This window comes from Carassius carassius, chromosome 43 (assembly GCF_963082965.1).
Source record: "Carassius carassius chromosome 43, fCarCar2.1, whole genome shotgun sequence".
Lineage (NCBI taxonomy): Eukaryota > Metazoa > Chordata > Actinopteri > Cypriniformes > Cyprinidae > Carassius > Carassius carassius.
Window position 1 is genome coordinate 16,604,403 of NC_081797.1, and position 21,625 is coordinate 16,626,027.

Here is a 21,625-nt window from a genome sequence, read left to right on the forward strand (position 1 = left end):
TTGCGGCTCAGGTTTTCAGATTAATATATTTTCAGTCATCAAATCCAGCATGCTGAACTAGTAATCTACAGAAATAGTTCATTCACAGTGTACAGCACCCATTTATCACAGAGACACCGAAGACAGCCAGATGAACTAAAATGCAGTCTATTCAGCAATGGAACAGATATCTTTGGATTTTAGCATGCTTTAGTCAATTTGTACATTTTTGAGTGTGAAATGAGTATTGTTAGAAATGTAATCTATTGATAATGCCCTACTTTACTGATTTAGTGTACTTTAGTGCAGTCACTCTGTATTTTTAATCTAAGAGTATTTTGTTAGTTTAAGAACTCAGGTAATTAAGTGACTAGGTTTTCTTTGTGTTTATGTTTGCACTCTTTCTAATGATCTTTACATGCAGTCTACAGCAAGACACAGCTCTTCAACATTTTCCAGCTTTTTTCAGGAGGAGCTGTAAACCTTTGTTTTAGCTGCAGGAAAAGTCCCAGTTTTATGATTCCTTATATGTACACCGGAGTCTCTTGACCAGTTAACAACCTGAACATGACGGCAGGCATAGTTTTCATTTTAATCTGTTGAAAAAAAAGAAAGAAAGACACTTAATTTTAAAAGCATTCATGACATTAATACATTACATCATAAAAATAATTGAGTGCAAAAAATGTGAAAAAGGATGATGACTCTGTGTGCTTACAATAACAGTTTGTTGTATTTGACTCACAGCAAAAGACGGGTGTAGAGTAGTAATTGTTCTTCATAACTATACAGTACTTGTGTATTATTTGGAGGCTCTACTGAAGATGAATCAAAACTGAATCGAAAATGTATTTATATAAAAAATTTTATTGGGTCTTTCAAATATTATATATTTTTTTACAATATCTTTTAAAATCTATAATATATATTTTTAAATGTTACATATGTCATTAATTCTCTATTTATTTAAATGTGTCTCTAAAATCTCCCACTGACTCCCACTTTTTAATCTCTCCTCAACAATTATGTAAGTTTTTGGTCAAGACATTTTTTGACCTTTAATGGAATATTTTGTCACAGTACTTATACTTAAGTATGATGTCTCTGTACTTTTACACCCCTGCCAGAGGCTGAACTATTACTAATATCCCATCAAAACACACTATATATAAATATACAATGCAGTACCTCTCCTACAGATACTGAAAGGGCGTGGACGATTTTCTCATGCGCCATAGCCACCACACTCTGTCCGTTTATCTCAATTATTCTGTGGCCGACTCGCACTCCGCCCCTCTCCGCAATACCTCCCCGCATCAGACTACAGATCTGCAATTCAGCACCAGGATGACAGCATTAGACTGAAATAAGTCATGATAGAGTCAAAAACTCCCCTAACACATCAGATGAGCAGAGTTACTGTAATGAGAAAGACATCTTTTAGTCATGCATTAGATGCGAGTCACTTACTATGCCGTTCTGAACGCTGAAGCCCAGCTGGTATTGCAGGTCGGGTCTCTTTATGAGGACAGTGGTAACAGGTGGGCAGCTCACGACACTTAGTTTCACCTGAACGTGGTTCTTCAGGCCCTGAAACACACAGGTAATGTGATGAATGCACTTAGCAACTCGTGGTGTTGAATATATGCTTGGATGTGTGCAGACCTTGATGATGCCCTGACAGGTGGCGAGCGGCAGGCCCACCAGACTGGTGTCGTTGACCGCCATGATCTGATCGCCCACATTGAGTCTTCCGGAGCGGGCGGCAGGGCCGTTATTCAGCATGCAGGCCAAGATGACGGTGGGCAGGATGGAGCCCCAGCCCGACTCCACGATCACCACACCCAGCACCTCACCCTTCTGCTTCTCTAGCCGAACCTGAGCGCAAAAACATGATTAAAAAAGAGGAAGGATCCATTAATGACTACAAAGTAAAGAAAGAACGTAGAGAAGTCGGAAAAGTTTGTTCCATTTATGAAATGAATATGGGGTGTCAGTTGTTAATTGCTGTTGGAAGTATGATTTTAATGCCACAAAGATGTTGCATGAAGCAACTGCATATGTGTAAGTAGTGATTAATCAGTACTCATTGCAGTCAATTAATCGGTTGGTATTCAGCCATTATGAGACTATTATCACCATCAACATCGGTTATTATCAACAACAGCAGAAAACCAAGCTTGTTTTTGCACATTTTAGTTTTCATATATTTATACAAATTAATGAATCTTTAAGAGCATTAGTAAATACAGTGAAAATAAAATACATTTGTGACTAATGACAAATTATAGAACATCATTTTTTTTAAATGTGTGTATAATATATATATATATATATATATATATATATATATATATATATTGTTATATAATTAATATGATTATATATTTAATATATTAACATAATTTATATAAAATGATTGGAAATAATATAATTAAATTTTAAATTAAATAAAACATTTTTAGAAGTATATTCAATTAAATAATACAGTGCAATTGTTAATATATATTTATATAATTATTATGATTACATATTCATATATGTAATATATTAATATATGTAAATAATTGATACATTTAGAAATAAAATTAAACATTACATATAAAAATAAATGAATATAACATGCCAATATATTAAATCAATATATTACAAAATTAATTCATACTTTAGAAATATATGAAAAATATATTCAAATAAATACAATAAATATATTTATATTTTTTATATTTTCATAAATTAATGTAAAATAAAATTGCATAATGAGAAAATATAACAAATTACCTATATAATAAATTAAATATAAATTTGGTATTTTTACTGTTGTTTTATCATTATTATTACCATATATTTACATATATTCATATCATTAATATAAATTATTTATATAATTATATTATATATACACACATACATATGCAGTATATATAAAACGATCGAACAGATAAAGTGTATGTGTTTATATAAATACATACATTTATGTTTTAATTGATAAAATGATATACCTGTTGAATGTTATATTTTATGACATTATATATATATATATATATATATTCTATCACGATCAGCACTAATAAGACTGGTCGACCACTAGACAGAACAGTGAAGTCATAGGAAAACATTAGGAAATACTGGGAGAATGGGATCTGGAAAAGAGAGGAGCATCACAACACAACTGACTATCATTTACAGCTGCTGGGATGAAGTTTCCAGTGCTGGAGTCACCTCTTTACAGTTTTCAGAGTTGGAGAAATGGATGAGGTCGTCATTATACATCTCCTGCGTGCTCAGGATATCGCTGTAGTCTTTCTGGCTGAGGTCCTTGGGATTGATCCCATTGGCTCGGAGGAACTCTTGGTAGGCCATGCTGAACGCCTGACCGATGGACTGTGCGATGAGCTGGGCCTGCGAGGGAGGAGAGAGAGGCGAAGCACTCAGAGACAGGAGGATACTTGACCACGTGACGACATCTCAGAGCCAGAGAGTCCTTGAGTCAAATCGAGAGGGCGGAAAAAAGTCAAAACATGCAGTTACATCAGCACAACATGAACACAACGAAGAACAAATACAAATCTGACTAGATCCTGATGAGTTATGAGCTCCAAACCCACAAGGAATCTGCCTGTGATTCACACGAGTTACACATGCATGTCTGTTTAGTCATTATTTGGGCTAATTTGATGAGTTCAGCTACCAAAAATAGTGTTTGTTTGTTTATTATATACTGATTTTAAACATTTATCATTGAATATGGAATATTAAATATTCGCTCAGTCATTATTTAGGATAATAGTGTTTCTTTATTGAATACTGATGGCAAAGATATTGGATATTGAATAGTATACATTTACTTTTTATCTCATTTGATAATGCTTTCAGCATAGAGTTTGTTTATTAACTATTTATGATAAATATTTATTACATTCTATTGTATATTATTTAGTAATTATTTAGGCTAATTTGATCACTTCAGCTACCAATAAAAGTGATTGTTTATTAAATATGAATGTTAACTACTGCGTACTGAACATTAAATTAAATTTTGTTATTTGGACATGCTGAGTTTTTACTCAGTGTTAATATTCAATCTTTTCTATTAAATATAATTGTGACGAGTGGGGCGGGGCCGAGGGACATGGGAGCGAGGCCGGTGGAGTGATTGGAGATGAACTACACCTGTTCGACCCGCCGGTCTCGAGGCCCACGGAGGAGATGGAAGGATATAAAACTGGAGCGACGACAGTGAAGGACGAGAGAGGACCAGGCCTGGGCTTTTAGTTGTGTTTTGGTTTTTATTTGCGCGCACCAGTCGTCCGTGAGGGGCTGGTGCGCTGTTTTGTGTTTATTTTGCTTTATTAAAAGGTTGTTTGATTGTCCGCCGGTTCCCGCCTCCTTCTTCCCGACGATTAGGAAGTTTAATTCATTACAGTGGTGCCGAAACCCGGGAGAAGGAGGCCTGGTCCTCTCTCGTCCTTCACTGTCGTCGCTCCAGTTTTATATCCTTCCATCTCCTCCGTGGGCCTCGAGACCGGCGGGTCGAACAGGTGTAGCTCATCTCCAATCACTCCACCGGCCTCGCTCCCATGTCCCTCGGCCCCGCCCCACTCGTCACAATTAGATTTTTGTTTATTAATTATTTAGGCGAATTAATGCTTTCAGCTACGGACAAGATTTTTAATTTTTTTTAATGAAATGCTAATATTGAATATTTTCCACTGAATATTAAATATGATTATACATTTGTTTTAAAATTATTTAGATCATTATTTGATAATGATTTCTGCTACCAATAAGAGTGATTTATTAAATATTAATAGTAAATATTGGTTACTGAATACTAAATATTATGTTTTTTTATTTATTATTATTTAGGCTAATGTTATAACACTTTCAGTTACCAAAAAGAGTATTTGTTTATAAAATTTTAAACATAGCTAATTCGATGTTAAATATTTCATGTTTATTTATGCAATATTTAGGCTATTTTGATCATTCCTTCCACTAACAGTAAAAGTGTGGTACTCTCCATACTTAAATCTAGATTTATTATGATTTTTGATTGTTAGATTAAATTCATTTCTGTGCTACTTGTGGGAAAAAACTTGCAACTGCAAAAATAATTGAAATTTACTGAACTTCATTGCTTAGTCTTAATTCGAAATAATAATAATAATAATAAAAAAATGCTTGAATCTTTTCTCAGAAAGTGAATTCATGCTAATCATTATTCACTGGATTCCTTATTTTTAAGAAAAGAGCAGCCTCACATCCTCTGACTCAAAGACGTAGCACATCATGCGGTACTGCTTCCGGCTTTCTGTGCCGAGGCCTGAATCTGTGCAGTCGAGCGAGGAGGCGTTCGACAGATGCCTGCGAGCCATCAGGACCACCACCTCACCGATGTCTGCGATGTATGAGATGGTGCGGAGGGCGTTATCCATCAGCGTCTCCTGTGAACACCAGTCAGCCAATGAAAAGTCCGGAAGTGACAATTCTGCAAATTCGTTAATGCAAATCCTGTTCTTTTTAATAGTGCGAATTGTCTTTTCATGGATGGTGAAGTGGAAAGCCACAGAAAAGTATTAGGACCGAAAGAACTACGCTGGATTCAAATCTGCATTCACATTAGACCAGACTGTTTATTTAACAAAACAGTACATATATTAATATAATTCAATTAAATCTACCTACCTGTGTGTCAGCATTGAGCACCTTGATGGCCTTGGTTGAGATGAACAAGTCAATCTCTGTTAAACTCTGAGCTTCACCCTCTATAGACTGAAGAAGATGGTTTCACAAAGGTTACAGTGTCATCTCATGGACTGAGAGGGAACTTCTGACACCATTATATCCACAACACATTAAACCATGAAGCACACATTTAAAAGAGCCTTACCAAGGCAGCAGAAATACGTTTGTGTGGAGAATCTTGCAGAGTACCTTAACGCAGTCCACAGCTTCCTGCGCTTGCTTCATCCGAACGCTTTTGGATGGGTTCCTGTCGGAGAGCAGTTGGGTAGAGCCGAGGTAGTTTGCGGCAAAGATGATACCATCGATGAGATCTTCTGGCTCGCATGGACCAGGGACTGAAAACAAATGCAAAAGCATGGATTTACAACAACTAATAAACAGGTTTGGGGAGAAACCTAGTGTAATTTAATTACAAAGTAAATGTAACTGTAATCCATTATGTGTATGTGTAATTAAATTCCAGTTGTTTATAAAAAATATTAACGATTGAAAGGGGGTTACTTCTGAATATTCACACACACACACACACACACACACACACACACACACACACACACACACACACACACACACACACACAGCTCTTGTACACCAGTGTTTCACAATTTAGTGCACAGAATAGAAGACATGTTTATTTGGTATTATTTCCTTATTTACCATTTTGGTTTGTGTATATGCTTTATTTTTTGAGATCAACAGTTTTTTCAGGGAATTTTTAGATGCCAGTGTTACCTGTCATATTTTATCACAGAATGATCTCAAAGTAAAACGGGGCACTAAAGTCTAATTTTGTGCTGGCTGTGCTTTAAAATTAAATTATTATAACCTTAATTCAAGTGATAAAGAATTCTGAAAGTCTGCATTGTTCAAATCTTTGGTGTTTAAATAAAACTGAACTTACTATCCACAAAGCTTGGGAAAGATGGATTTCTCTGGGCCTGCTGAAAAGCAAAACAGCATTTAAGTTACAGATTATGTTACAGGTTAAAGCTTGTCCCATAGGATGTATTCCACTGTTATGGTTCAGTATATCACTAGGTTACTTGCCGGTCTCTTTTGTCCGGATGGTGGCCCTGTACTACTTTCCTCTGGACTACTCGGAGAAACCTGTAGAAACATTGAAACAGACAATAATTAGCCTATATTTTGATTATAGGATCACTTATATTTGACATACAGGTAAGACATGTTTTTGTTGAAAACACAGGACTGAAACCAAAAAAATAAGTGTGTGGGAGTGCTATTTTGTTGATAGCCACTTAGTTGTAGCAGTTACAATTTCCCAATATTTGAAAGTTTACATGTGGATATACTTGGAAATATTGACGTTTATAAATGTATACATTTTGAGGAGTATACATATAAGCAGGAACTCAATTTTTAGGTAATGTATCACAAACTTCGTGCCCCTGTATACAACCATTAGCTAACACTTGACAATAATTGTGAAGTACACAACACTATTTATACACTTATACAATTGTTTATCTAAAACACATAGTTTACATTCTGAATTTGCACATAATATACCTGTACATACAAAATTGTCTATTGATAGATACCTGTACATACAACTGTCAATCTGTATATTGTTATTCCCTATTTACTTGTTCTATTTTTATCATTTTTTTATCTGTGTTTTGTCTTGTCACTGTCATTCTGTTGCACCATGGAAGCTTCTGTCACAAAAACAAATTGCTCATATGTATAAACATACCTGACACTAAAGCTCATTCTGATTCTGATTATAAATCAGTACAAATAGCATTAGCATAAATATCTTCAATCTTTAGAAACAAATGGCTAAGGGATTGTATATAAAAAAGCAAAGTTGTGTTGTTTTCCCAATAACCACTTTTCCACTCTTTATAGAACCACTTTTCGGAGGCTTAAAAAATGAATCTAGTTTATTATTTAGGACAAATCTTCAAATCTGACTGGCCACCTGTTCAGGCTGTTTCCCTTGCTTGTGGCACATACAGGGTCCAGCATCCCTGCAACCCTACAGAGGACAAGCAGTTTGAAGAATGGATAGAAATCTTCAAATCTCATTGGAGATGCTTGTCTGATGCTTGTCTCTGTAAGGAGCCAGACCACTTGTAGAAATCTGGCGCAATGTTGTCAGGAGTCTCCAAATAAGACAAGAACATGCTGTTTGATCGACATGCAAAGAGATCACTCCCTCAGTTTGTGTTAAAATATGGCTCAATGAAGAATAAATGATACCACAGTAACAAGGGTCCATTCATATGGATCCAATCATTGTGGAAGCAAAAACGTATTGACAGTTAGTAAAGAATTCTGCAAAGTTACCTGTTTTTGATTGGGCCTTGTCTTCTCCGTTTCAACAGGTTTGGCCAAGTCTTTATGTAGCAGTTTGTCTGGGGATTGTACAGGTGTATTAACATGGGCTCTGGATTGGCTGTTTCTCCTGTCTGATGATGTTGAAGAGGTCCTGGAATAGTCAGGAGCCTCTTTCCCATTATTTGTCTGATTAGTAGCACCTTTGTTACTACCTGAGCTGTTTGGAGCAATTCTGAGTTTGGTCTTGACTTCGTTCTCAATCTGCTCTTCCTCAACATCCCCAATGCTCTTTCTCTCTTTTCCACCCTTTGGTTTGTGACTACAAACTGGATGGTCCTGTCCTCTGTTTTTGCTGTCACCAGGACTTTTACTTTGCTTGTGTGAAAGTTTCCCATCTCCGTCCCTGTCGTCCTCTCTGGAGTATTTTAGCAAATGTCTTTTTTTCCAAATGCCCCTATCCTCTGGATCTGCGAATTTAACTTTATTGCTGACCCCGCTACCATCCTGGTAAGCAGTGTCTCTTTTGTGTACTCTCTCCGACTGATGTCCTCTATATCTGAAACTTTGTCTAGAGTTTTCTCTACTTTCTCTGACCACAGTGACATCACAATCTTTTGGACAGTCGCTAGCACACGCTTCCCGAACCCTTTCTATTCGATCCCTATGAGGACAACTTGACCCTGGAGGGACATCCCTTGGGTTTTTGGGGATGTCTTGATTTCTTCTATAGTAGGTAACTGCATCAATTTCTTGCCCCACTTTAGCAGAATTGGACTCTTGAGGACGACTTCTGGCATCTCTGGGAAAGTCGTCAGTACCTTTACTTGGGATCTCATTGTTGTTCAACTCCACTTCTTTCCCTTTGTAGTGAAAAAAAACAACATTGTCTTCTTCTTCACTGTCCTCTTCTTCTGCCTCTTCCTCTGTCTCTTCTTCATCCTCCTCATCCTCAGCCATAGGGGCTTGTACGAAGGTTGTCTCCGTGATAGGCTCTGGTCGCTTGTAGACCGTTGTTGTTGCGTCTTGCTGCAGAACCTTGAAAAAGCCTTCCGAGTGTTCCCAAGCATCCATCGGTTTAAGGCTCTCCTGGACATCCCGAGACGTGCCAGGACACTCAGCACCATCCGCACCTTCATGGCAGTCCATTCCTTCCATGTAGCTTTCATCTTCAGGACAACAGTGGACATAGTAGGTCATCCTGTCTGCTTCGGTTTGCAATTCCTCATCTTCCCCGTAATCATGTTCCTCTTCTTCTTCTTCAACAGATACAACATTATCATACTCGGACAGTGAGTCTTCCTCCATGCTGTCCTGCTGAAGAGGGCTTTCGCCTTGGATAGAGTCATCCTCAGACCCATCACTTAGACTGTACCTAGCTGGCACAGGAGAGGGTGGTTTGATGTCCAGTTTTTCTTGTCCAAGTTCCTCAGGAACCGGATCAACTCCATCTCCAGAGAGCTTTTCACTTCCCTCAGCTGCAGTGCTAGAGGCTGACGGGTTGAGCTCTGAAACAATGGCTCTGGTTCCCGGTCTTTTCCTGAGAGCCATGACAGGCTTCATCAGCCCCACAGAAGTGGGATTCTGTCAGCCCTGAAACAAGAAGTTCAAAATTAAAGTAAAAAGTGCCAAATGTAATTACAATGGGTTTTGGTGAGTAGGCCTATTTATTTACTTGGTGGGTAACTTGCTGACTTTATAAGCAACTGTTTAAAGTTGAACTGATGTAGTCAATATGTCATTGATCTGATCGAGTCATCTATAAAGAAATAAACAGAAGTCACTTTCAAACCAAACAGCTTTCTGTTGGTCTTTGTAACCAACTTAAACCTGTTGTTAAAAATGCATCGGAAAATCTTTCGTCCTCACATGACATTCCTGATTGCTGTAGATTCCAATTGAAATATTTTGGTTGTAAATATTCGCTGAACAACGGTCAATGCATGACTGCACCTTTGTGCAGGAAAAATATCTGCCAAATAATCATAAGGACAGGAACATAGGCCTGTATAAAAACACAATGTAAAATATAATTTCATGATTAGTAAATTGTACATTTTCTACATTTGACAGGTCCAGAAGTTACTTTTGGTCAGTTGCAACATAAATGTGCAACATGTACCAATAGTCTGATAGAGATAAAAGAATTCTCAAAATGTATGCATATCCGACAAGACCATACGCATTGGAATAAAGTGTGCTAATATCCTAAAACTGATTACACAGCATCAGTCTATATGCAATTTACACCTACACCTTTACTTTGTACTAGTTCCTGAGCTGTATTAATACCTCTGAGGATTACAACCTCATCCGAATCAAGTGCAGTATACCACAGCATCAGGGAGACAGATGTGCACAATTCAGCAGGTGTATCAGCAGGAAACATGCTGATATTTTCCTGCACTACAGGGATTATTCACTATTAATGAGAGGCATCAGATTCCCAGTGGAAATACGGCCTCCTTCTTCTCCTCCTCCTTCATTTTCTTCAACCACAGATGGACTGATATTTTTAGTTTGAAATCTTAATTATTAACAAGGTTTTATTTATTTCAGGAAAAAAACTGGTGATCTGGGCAACACTTACTTTATCTACAAAAGGCACAAAAAGCAACATGAGGGCAGTCGAACTTGAAAACAAACTTTTAAGCATGGCTTAAGTGTCCAAATACTTTTGTATGGCATCGTATTACAAAATATTTAAATATATTAAATATTAAATATTTGGAGATTCAGGAATAGCAGTACATTATTTTTCAACTGTTGTTAAAATCAGTTTGCTAATCTATCTGCATTTAATCTGGTTTATATAAAGTTGCAAAATAAATGTAATCTTATTCCTCATAAATTAGCCAACTCACAGTTTGCAACTTCAGAGAAACTGTGGAAATTGGCCCAGACCTTATAAAAAAAAAAACAAGCAAGCCTAAGCTGAAAATGGGGTCTTGATCGAAGCATGTAATCGAACACATTAGTATCGCTATTACATCAGCAAGCAACTTCTAATTGGCTGATATACCTGTCTTCCTCAATGTTCCTTTATGTTCAGTGACTATCAATACATTTTTCACTTGGTCTAGAGCTTTCTTATTTAGCAATGCAGAAGCGTGTCTTTATTTCCCTTTATGTGCAGGCGCTCATTTAATAAAACAGTTTTGAAATAAGCAACTTTCAGAATCTGAATGCACTGAAACTTAGATTTAAATAGATGATGTTCCTTAATGTCACCTGAACTACAAGCAGGATTCCCACATCTTTTGCCCATAAATGTCAATGACATTTCCAGATCTTCACACACATTTTGAACAATGTATTTCTATGCTTTTTTCCAGGTTTTACAAGCTTTTTAACCCATCCATGATAAGGACAAAATTCATATTGTCCTCAAATTGAGCAATTTCTAACTATAAGATTTTAGATATTAAATATTTTAGAACTGAACATAACATGAAAATATATAATTGCCATGACTTTCTGAGATTAGGTGCACAACTTTTCCAGGCCTAGAAACCATATATTTAAAATAACATCTCCATATTTTCCATGACTTTTTGCTCAGATGTATACTGTAAATAACTGGTTAAAATAAACAGACGGTTAAAAGACTGGTTAATAAAAGGACGATGCGAGGATGTGCTCACTGCTCACATGTGACAAAGAAAATGGCCTGGTAAAGGACAATTACACAAAAGCAGAATCTGTCAGACTAAAATTTTAAAGGTGCAAGTACAACCTCAAGACCTGTGGGGAGTTGACGTCTCATCTAAATGTAAATGCTTTTGTCTGGACACTTCCCTAATGAAAAAGCCTAAGCTATAGTATAAGAACTACAGCTTTGTTGGCCTTAACTGGTTTGAACTGGTCTCAATCCAGGCCAAGTTGGTGTTGAGCTGTATTTGTTGTGTATTTGTTGGTCAGCAAGCTGGTCTCTCTAAATCTAACCAGTGTGGCCAAAACCATATAAGTGTAAAAAAACAACAACAACAACAACAGCAACCCTAAACCAGCCAATAGACCATGAAAACAGTTTATTAAGCTGTTTTCCAGCATCATGGCTGTTTGGTCAGAAAGCAACTCAGGTTTATCTAAATGTATTTGTAACCCTGGACCACAGTCATAAGTAGCACATGTATATTTGTAGCAATAACCAACAATACAATGTATTGGTCAAAATTATTGATTTTCCTTTTATGCCAGAAATCATTAGGGTATTACATACAATCATGTTCAATTAAGATATTTTGCTAATTTATTAAATTAAGTAAATTCATTTTTGATTAGTAATATGCATTGCTAAGAACCTAATTTAAACAACTTTCTCAATATTTTGATTTTTTTTGCACCCTCAGATTCCAGATTTTCAAATAGTTGTATCTCGGCCAAATATTGTCGCATCCTAACACCATACTTAGCTCATTTACTCAGCTTTCATAGATGATACCTAAATCTAGAAAAATTGACCCGACTGGTTTTGTGGTCTAGGTTCACATTTGTACAGCCATTGTCCTATATAACAGCTCCACGAAACATTCTTTCAATTCTGAATTTTAAATATCTTTAAAAGTTTCTAAATAAGCCTCATTTCCAGCGGTTCTGACGTCACAGTCCATTCTTCCAGTGATCTCGAGAATGAATTACTGCAACATCCATCGACCCGGACACCTCATAGCCCAAATGAATCACAAACACCGCTCCTAATGCCCCAAATAATCTTGTTTCTGCACATAACGTCATAAGAAACGTTTGCCCAGAGAATAGGAAGATACGTCGCTGTTTCACGAGACGATTAAAACCTGCTCTCACTCACAACGACAATAACGTGGCGATGAGCATTAGCATGATGAGTTTTTTTTATTTAGTGCAGTTAATATTAAACTGACTCCAATAGAAACGGCTAACATATAGGCTACTTTACCGACGATAAACGAACAAGTGCTTACCAGAGCCAGTTTGGTGTTGCTCAGCCAAATAAATATTGGTCTTTGTACTGCTCAGACATTTAGAGAGCCAATGTTAGGACAGGGCATGTCTTTGATGAAGCACAGATGCTGTACACACACACACACACACACCCTCAGCATCCCGGGACATCGAGGCGCTTATCAGGTTTGTTTTAAAGAGACAGTCAAACATCACAGCAACGAGTACTAGCCAATGATTCATTTATATTATTCCTTAACTTAAAAAACATTTAATCACTATAACAGCAGATACCATGTCTAATGTCAGTAAAACAATAATACAAACGACAATTGTCTTGATCAAACAGTGACTATTAAATAGGAAGAGAAATGTATTTGTGCATCTGTATGTACATTATAAATCATATAGTGTGTAGTATGCAAAACAATAACATCCCGGCTGTTTTGCAACATTATAGCCTTAGCCTATATAGTGCACTATTCAAGGGGACAGCCATTTGTGTGTAGTGGATATTATGTGCACTCATTCAATCCCATAATTCCCCTCAATAACGAGTGCAGCTAAAGGCTACTCATGCGCCAGGACTAATTAATTTCTGCGTCTCTGCAAAAGATGCAATCTTCTAGCACGCTTTGTTTCTGAATCCACTCACTGTCATAGCCTACAGTATCACTCATTCATATTAGTGGACTAATGTAAGAAGGTGGTTTCACATACAGTTGTATCATGTTGTAACATGAATGTTCTGTATAAATATGAAATCAGCGAGTTTGGGGTGATATCATGTAAACTGATTAAAATAATGTCATGTTATTAAGGTTAACCCCATGCTGAAATTTATTCAGTGCAACCCACACAGTACATGGGTATTTTTTGGTATTTTTTTTCATGGGTATTTTTCAAAACTAACCCAAAACTATGGCATTTCAAGGGGGTCTCCCAATAATAATCGCATTGCTGGGACTAAATATCACGTTACTTGGGTGGCTTCAAACCGCAGACATAAAAAACAACCTGTGGTTAAAGTAGCCCAATTCTTGGCAACACTCTTTATTGCAGTGTATTATAGGATTGAATATGGAATGATTGCTTTCATGTTATGGTTTTGTACACTACAATGGCTGTTCCTTCAAAGAGTGAACTTGAGTGTACAGACGGTGATTTCGGAGAGTGTATGATTTCCTACTTATTAAAGTGCAATCAAATTAATGAGATTTTGATGAAAATTAATGGGTAAAGAGGTCTGTTATTAATATATAAAGCACAGCTCAAGTTACTTTCAAACCGAGCCACTTTCTGTTAGTACACATGGCGAATTCACATGACCAGCTGAACCCAATGTAAAACCTTTCATGAAATCTTTCACGTTCATGCAAAATTACAGACCTCACCTAGGATTAATATGGTGTATAGTTGGTTCGGGGGAGGGACATTGCAGTAAAAATTTGATTGGACAAAATCATCTCAGTGCAGGATGAGTCATCAAAATGTTGGACCATTTTCTATAAAAATAAAAAAAACTTTAAATGCATATGCTAAAAGCTACTTTTGTCAATGTTTATAAGTACATTAGCGTCCACAAGCTAACACACGTGGGCTAAAAGCCACTCGAATCTAATAATATTTAAGAACATTATTATTCATATTACACGATTTATTCACTTTGAGAGCCATGGCTCGCATTTATGTGACTGTGGGCCTTTATTTTGAAATGTGTGGAAGTGTTGGTGCCGTGTGTTGAGCTTCACCCCTTCATTCTCCTCAGAGACTCCGACATCATGGCGGACGCCGATGACTGGGGTGAGAAATACACTAAAATCTAACCTTATTTTTATTTTCCGATCCTAAGAATTTCTATTAACATGTTTCATCTATTCAGCCGTCATCTTGAATCACGGCTGTCATCAAGTAATCTGTGTAAACGCGCTGTTATTGTCCAGATGCTGGTAGTTTCGACCCCGAGGAGCCCATCAAAAAGGCGGCAGTTCATGACAAATGGGAGGGCGAGGATGAAGACGACGACGTCAAAGTTAGTAGCGAACGCCTTATTTGTCCTTCGCCAATCCAAATTAGCGTTTATTTCTTGAACAGTTGATAAAGTCTCTCATCTTTCGATAAGTAACGTTTAGCTAACTCTAGCTAGCTGCGCTTGCTAACTCAGAGTGTCAAACCGTATGGTCAAAACATGGAGGTGATGAGTTTTAGCCTATAATGTGCTCAGTTAGTTATTAGCATAGGCGTAACTGTTACACCTACTGTCGTAAATCAGGGAATGAAATCATAGCGATTGTTAATTCCACGCTAAAGCTATGTCTTTAACACCGTAATAGCGTGTAGTCAGTGACTAATTTACTGTAAGTAACTTGGCCTTTTCAAAGCAAAATATGACTGCCATCTGTTGCTGATCTCAAACTATCTCACTGTCTGAAAGTAGATTGTTTTCATCATATTAGGACCGATGACTTTCTAACTGTGAAATTAATGATCTCCAGTTCATCTTTTATCTTGATGCTACCTATCATTGTGAAAATGTTTTAATTTGTGGTTTGAAATTCATTTTCCATGTAGGATAATTGGGATGATGATGAAGAGGAAGAAAAGGAGGAGGAAAAGAAATCAGGTATATATCGTTGTATGAAATGCCTTGAAATGTTTTGGGTTTTCCCCCAAAATATATTTTTTCCTACTTAATTTAGAGTAATCAACATTTGAAATGGATCCAAAAAAATTTTTGGTTTAAGGACAACTTTGCTGGAAGGTTTTGATCCACTGCAAATGTGGACTAGTGTATTTTTTTAATTTATTTTTTTGTATCAGTTGACTTGTAGTTTAGATATTTAAGTATATATTTTTCATTGTTCATAATTAAGCTGAGGCTATAAAAACATCATGCATAAGTATATGCACGCTTGAAAATGATGCACATATTAACATGCACATAAATTCACATTCTTCAAAGCAGTTATTTATAAAGTTGCAATGTTAAACTTTGAGGTTTATCAGTGTTTTTGTTTTCATATACAGAGGCCAAACCTACAGAAAAGAAGAAACTCAGCGAGAAAATAAAAGAAAAGGAAAATTTACAAAGAAAAAAACAAGAGGAGCTCCTTAAACAAGTGAGTTCGGACATTGCAATATTTAATTTGACCTATTTCTCAGTAAGTTATGCTGAATGTTAAATATTTCGTTAACACCATAAAACGTCAAAAGCATTGTTTTATTTATCGCATTTTGTAACTGTCATATTTTTTATTGTTTTATATACACAATACCGTTCAAAAGTTTGAGGCAAGTAAAACACATTTGTATTTATTGAATAGTAGCGTAAGCGTGATAAAAGGATATAACGAGACTTTCACTAATTTGTTTCAATAGTTAGAGGAGTCAGAAGACAGCACAGAACTCACACCAGAAGAAGAGCTGGCAGAAAAACTTCGAGTAAAAAAACTACAGGAGGATTCAGACCTGGAACTAGCAAAAGAAGCATTCGGTAAGTGCTTTCTGTTCATCCATGTCCATATTCTTGCTCATTATAGGCCCTGATCATTCACTTCTACTCTCATTTGTAGGTGTAGTATCAAATAATGTTACAGGAATTGATGCGATGAGTCCCTCTACAAAAGAAGACTTCACAGAGTTTGAGCGGTTGCTAAAAGAAAAGATTTCTTCTTATGAGAAGTCAATACACTATTCCAGCTTTTTAGAGACACTGTTTAGGGACCTGTGTCTTTCGTGTAAGCATATTTAATTTTTTAAAGTTCTTCTGTCATTCATTTTGTGATTTATGTATTACTTTGACATTTTGTGTCTGCTTTGCAGTGGAAGTTGAGGACTTTAAGAAAATTAGCAACTCACTAACAGTGTTACTGAGTGAAAAGCAGAGGCAAGAAAAGGTATGAAATTCCATTTTAAGGGGATAGTTCACCAAAAAAATCCTAAATCTAAAATGTAGATGAGTTAAGTTCTCCAAATTTGTTCAGATGAAGAAACAAAGCATTTCATCACTTGCTCTCCAATGGATGCTCTGCAGTGAATGGGTGCCGTCAGAACGAGAGTCCAAACAGCTGATAAAAACATCACAATAATCCACACCACTCCAGCTCATCAGTTTATGTCTTGTGAAGTGAAAATCTGCGTGTTTGTGTGAAACATTCATCATTATGACGTTTTTAATTTAAAACCATTGTTTCCGGCTAAAATGTAAGTGCTCTATTCATAATGTTTCTTTTTCCAGAAATATGCACAGATCAAGCATCGTTTACAAGCAAAAACCACTCTAAACAAGTATGTGCGTGGATTTTGTTGTGACTTTCTCACTGGAGGAAACATTTTTATGAATTATGGACTCGAAATTTAACCAGAAGCATCAGTTTCAAAGTGAACAACAGCTTTTTTTTGTTTAAATATAAACGTGCATTTTTTCTTTTCATAAGATGTTAACTGATGAGCTTGAGTGGTGTGGATTATTGTGATGTTTTTATCAGCAGTTTAGGCTCTCATTCTGACGGTACCCATTCACTGCAGAGCATCCACTGGTGAGCAAGTGATGAAATGCTACATTCCTCTAAATTCATCTACATCTTGGGTGGCCTGAGGATGAACATATTTTTTAGCAAATGTTCATTTTTGAGTAAAAATAGCAAACAATTACTAGCTTTTTTTTCCTCAATGTTTTATTTTTATTGTTAAATTCTGTTATTTTGTTCACAATATGTACCATTTGTATTATCTAATTGTAATTATTATTATTATATTGGTCCTAAATATAATTTTTTTTTTATTCAATAGGCAAACAAAGGTAAAAAGAAAAAGAAGGGAGTTTTACCAGGAGGAGGTTTGAAAGCCACAAAGAGAGATGATCTGGCAGACTACGGGGAGTTCGACGGCGGTTATGCACAAGACTACGAGGATTTCATGTGACCAAGGCTTAACCCATTGCTATTGTTTGCTGATTGCTGAAGCACACACTTTAACAGCATGACCTTACCCCCCAGTCAGAACCACACTAGACAACTCTGAACTCCATCCCACACACTCTCTCCTCAAGAGGTTCATGCAGAGAATCAGTTCACTGCGCTATTTTTCTCCGGTCTGTGAACTTCGGTCAATGCTTGTCGGTATAATAAACCCAATTAAAAACGGGGTCCTTCTCACGAATGTGAATCTGCAGTTTCGATTAATCGTCACGGTCCAGGCAACAAAGAGTGTTACTGTTCGGTGACTGATATTTCTTGGAAATAAATGACATTCTATGCAAATTTCAGTCCGGATTGATCTGTCGTTGGATCGGCTTTGGCTGGTATACTTTTGCCTCCAGACCGATTAACTCGACCTGTACGGCCTGAAGTGGTGATATGGTTGATAAATCATGTTTTCAATCAGACGTAAAAAAAAAAATTTGTTCGTAGATGATAGCGAGCTCATTTATTTAGATAAGTAAATCTAAAGTAGCGTATTAAATATAAGCATAATTCTTTGAAAATAACTCCTTTATGTTTGTAGCTCGTAATGCATTGTATGACCAAAAGTATCACTCTAAATGAACCATTTTGAAGACACATTGCAGCGTTATTAGGATTACCTCAATTTTTGCAGAGCTAAATATGCGAATATTTACAAACATAACTCATGTTTTCAATGCAGCACATTATGCCGTTACTCATTTGACCTCAGTCATGCCAGTAATGAATGAGTGTGTTCTCACGTGATCTGCTGATGTATAAGGGACTGATTGTTGATGTAGGGTTGTTTCAAGTGTCGTTTGGCTTTCCATTTTCTCGACAACTTGCAGTGATAGACAAAGAGACTTGCGATCAGCGAAGCCGATGATAGGACGCACTGTTTTATAAAGATCTAATTTAATAAAAGTTGATTAAAATCACTTGTTTGTCTTTTGCTTTTTATATAATTTTATATATATATATATATATATATATATATATATATATATATTTTTTTTTTTTTGTTTGTTTGTTTATCTAAGCTGATGAATGAATTATAATTGTGTTAATTGACAGAAGGGAATGCTGTCGATTTGATTAATAGTGACAGTTCAGACAGAAATGAAAAGTAATCATGTAGTCACCCTTAAGTTGTTCCAAACCTATATGAGTTTCTTCTACGGAGTGCAAAATACGGAGTGCACATTCTTACAAAATTTATTTGTAAGAATGTGGGTATCAAAAGAGTTGACGGAAAACCATTGACGTTTTTATTTTTTCCCCCCATACAATGGAACTCAATGGCTACCTTCAACTTGAGGGTGAGTAAACGATGACAGAATTATTTTTTTTTCAAACAGATCTCATTGTGGACAATTCATCCATTTGTCTTTTTTTTCTCCCTATACTTCAAATTAGATATTAAACTTCAAATTTTTTTAACACTACAGACTTTACTGCAGGACTTAATCATTTAGTTGACTTAACAGTCCCACCAGGTTTTCTTGAGACTTTTTTTTTTGTCATGGCTTTTCAAAAAAAACAATTTACAGTGATATTTGTGGCATTTTTCCCTGTTCTTTTGCAATAAAGAACATTCTGCATAAAAGCCAGAGTAAATTATGGCTGCTTTGACCTCATTCCATAGCATCAAAGTATACAATAACAGACGCGGTGTAAATGCATTTATGCCACCTCTGAGCAGCATTAAATAGTTTGTGTAAAAAAACAAAAATAAAAACCCTAAAGAAGCACTTCTATGCTACCTTTTTGGTGTAAATTTGGCATAATTATGGATAGTGACAATAATAGATAAACAAATTTATTAGTTTTACATTTTGTTTTCAAAAAATTTTCAAAAAATGCTATCTGCTGCAAAAAATACAGAGTTTGCTTGATTTTGCATTCAATTCTGCATCGCAGAATCACAAAACCTATCAACAACCAAAAAATAAAATCAAGTCCTCACCTTACATTTTTCATTATCCATTACCCTCAGATATGCTTCACAATATGGAAGAAAAGATCTGTGGCTACTTGTGTGAGACAAATTAAAAGTGTTTGACCACGTTTATTGCCTTAATTTAACATTTATTGAATTCTGTTTATGACGTGGTTCAGAAATAAGAGAGCTTGGAGAAATTAGCCAAAATGGAAAGGCATGCTGGAAGCGAAACATTTTTACTATTATAAACTATTACAAAAACAAAAAATTTTCTTACTTAAAATATTTAAATAATAATCAAAGATCTCCTTTTTTATGTTTTATTCATTACAATATTAGGACAGTTGTACCATCCTGACGTTTGACGTTAAAAATATAAAAATGAATTTTAATTTAGAAATGAAAAACGTTTTCATAATAGTTGTGTATGTGTGTGTGTGTGTGTATATATATAAACGTTTTCTTACATTTATACAAAAAAAATCTCTTATTCTTGGCAAGAATTTATCACTGTCATATAATTCACAATAAGAAGGTAAATAGGGTCATCTTTTATTGTACTTTAAATTCAAAATTATGCTTAATGTTACCATCTAATATTTAATCTACTGTAGATGTTCATTAAGTATAAACTGGTCAAGGGTATGACCTTTGAGACTGTTTGAAGAGCCATACTGTTCAGAAAACTGTAAGCCAGACTGAAAGTGGCGTTTTATTGCGTACCTGCTTATGAAAAAGTCACACAGATTTCTCAGATAACCTGCCAGTGTCCTAATCTTGTGCTTGTTGCTCGTGGCCGATTATCTCAATCACACTGTGAATTGCACCCAGTGCTATTGATCACGTGACCTGCGCACAAAGGGTCCAGTCTTCTTCACTTGGTCCAACTTATTGGTTTTCAGACAAAAAGAAAACAAGAGCGATTGTAAAGATAAGACTTGGGGATAATTAACAGCAAATCCAGACTCAAACATAACACTCCATCATCCATTGGTTGTGAAGAAGGGAGGAGGTTTGTTGGTGTGAAGCTGAATGATTTCTTTGACTGTGAGTGGAAGTAAAATGTGGTCTCGGGTTGTATAAAAGGCAACCCATCTCAGTAATGTGAAGTGCAACCATGAGTCCATGCGTCTTCTCAATTTTGGTGATTCTGTTGCTGGTAATGGCTGTGGAGATGTCCACCTTGGAGGGCAAGCAGATCCTCGAAGCCTTGCACTGTCCGCCCTGCGAACGCATCCATTGTTCCCCTCGTCGAGCGCTGAAGCTCCAGTGTCAGGGTGGAATCAGCTCTGGGATCTGCGGTTGTTGTCCAGCCTGTGCTAAACTCTCGGGAGAAAGCTGTGGAGGCACCTGGGACTACCTGGGGAAATGTGATGAAGGGATGGTTTGTATCTACCCAGAAGAAACAGATGGAAAACCAGAAGCGCAACGCAAGGGAACCTGCAAATCAGGTATCCCTAAAGCTGGAGATGTCAAGTTAATCTGTCTAGATGTATGGGTCTAAATAAAGGTTCTTCATCCGCTTCTATGGTTCCATGGTTGCATTAGCCCCCTTATTTTTATAGACTTTTAATTTTGTTTAGCTTTTTTAAATGCTTCTGCATTAACGAGTGGACCAGTCTTTGAAATATGTTCATCAGAAAGTGGGATGCCTGTGAATTATGCAACAGCAAATATAATAATGCAACGGGGGTTTTCAAACTGGAGTCCAGGGCCTGACTGGAGAGACACAGGGGCCTGAAGAAAAAAATCTAAATGTAAAGTTAGAGAAAAATATAAATAAAAC

General features: G+C 36.3%; 2 protein-coding genes across 3 annotated transcripts; one reads left to right on the forward strand and one right to left on the reverse strand.

Annotated features, from left to right (window-relative positions):
- Positions 1-339: 339 nt before the first annotated feature.
- Positions 340-13,117, reverse strand: LOC132125204 (amyloid-beta A4 precursor protein-binding family A member 2-like). The gene is made up of 12 exons (XM_059536488.1): positions 12,972-13,117; positions 8,041-9,621; positions 6,775-6,834; positions 6,629-6,668; positions 5,917-6,062; positions 5,668-5,754; positions 5,244-5,426; positions 3,202-3,381; positions 1,645-1,857; positions 1,450-1,569; positions 1,168-1,308; positions 340-575 (listed from the first exon to the last, which is right to left on the reverse strand). The coding sequence occupies exons 2-12, from the start codon at positions 9,589-9,591 to the stop codon at positions 504-506; spliced, it is 2,793 nt and encodes a 930-aa protein (XP_059392471.1). The 5' UTR covers positions 9,592-9,621; positions 12,972-13,117; the 3' UTR covers positions 340-503.
- A 1,489-nt stretch (positions 13,118-14,606) lies between these two features.
- Positions 14,607-18,835, forward strand: eif3ja (eukaryotic translation initiation factor 3, subunit Ja). Of its 2 annotated transcripts, XM_059536067.1 has the most exons (8): positions 14,607-14,754; positions 14,895-14,983; positions 15,523-15,574; positions 15,979-16,070; positions 16,330-16,444; positions 16,524-16,688; positions 16,774-16,847; positions 17,743-18,835. In XM_059536067.1, exons 1-8 carry the CDS (start codon positions 14,733-14,735, stop codon positions 17,872-17,874), a joined length of 741 nt encoding a protein of 246 aa, XP_059392050.1. In that variant the 5' UTR covers positions 14,607-14,732; the 3' UTR covers positions 17,875-18,835. The 2 variants fall into 2 exon arrangements, with proteins under 2 accessions (XP_059392050.1, XP_059392051.1); XM_059536068.1 differs by lacking the exon at positions 14,895-14,983 and having other exon boundaries at positions 14,731-14,754.
- The last annotated feature ends 2,790 nt before the right edge of the window (positions 18,836-21,625 follow it).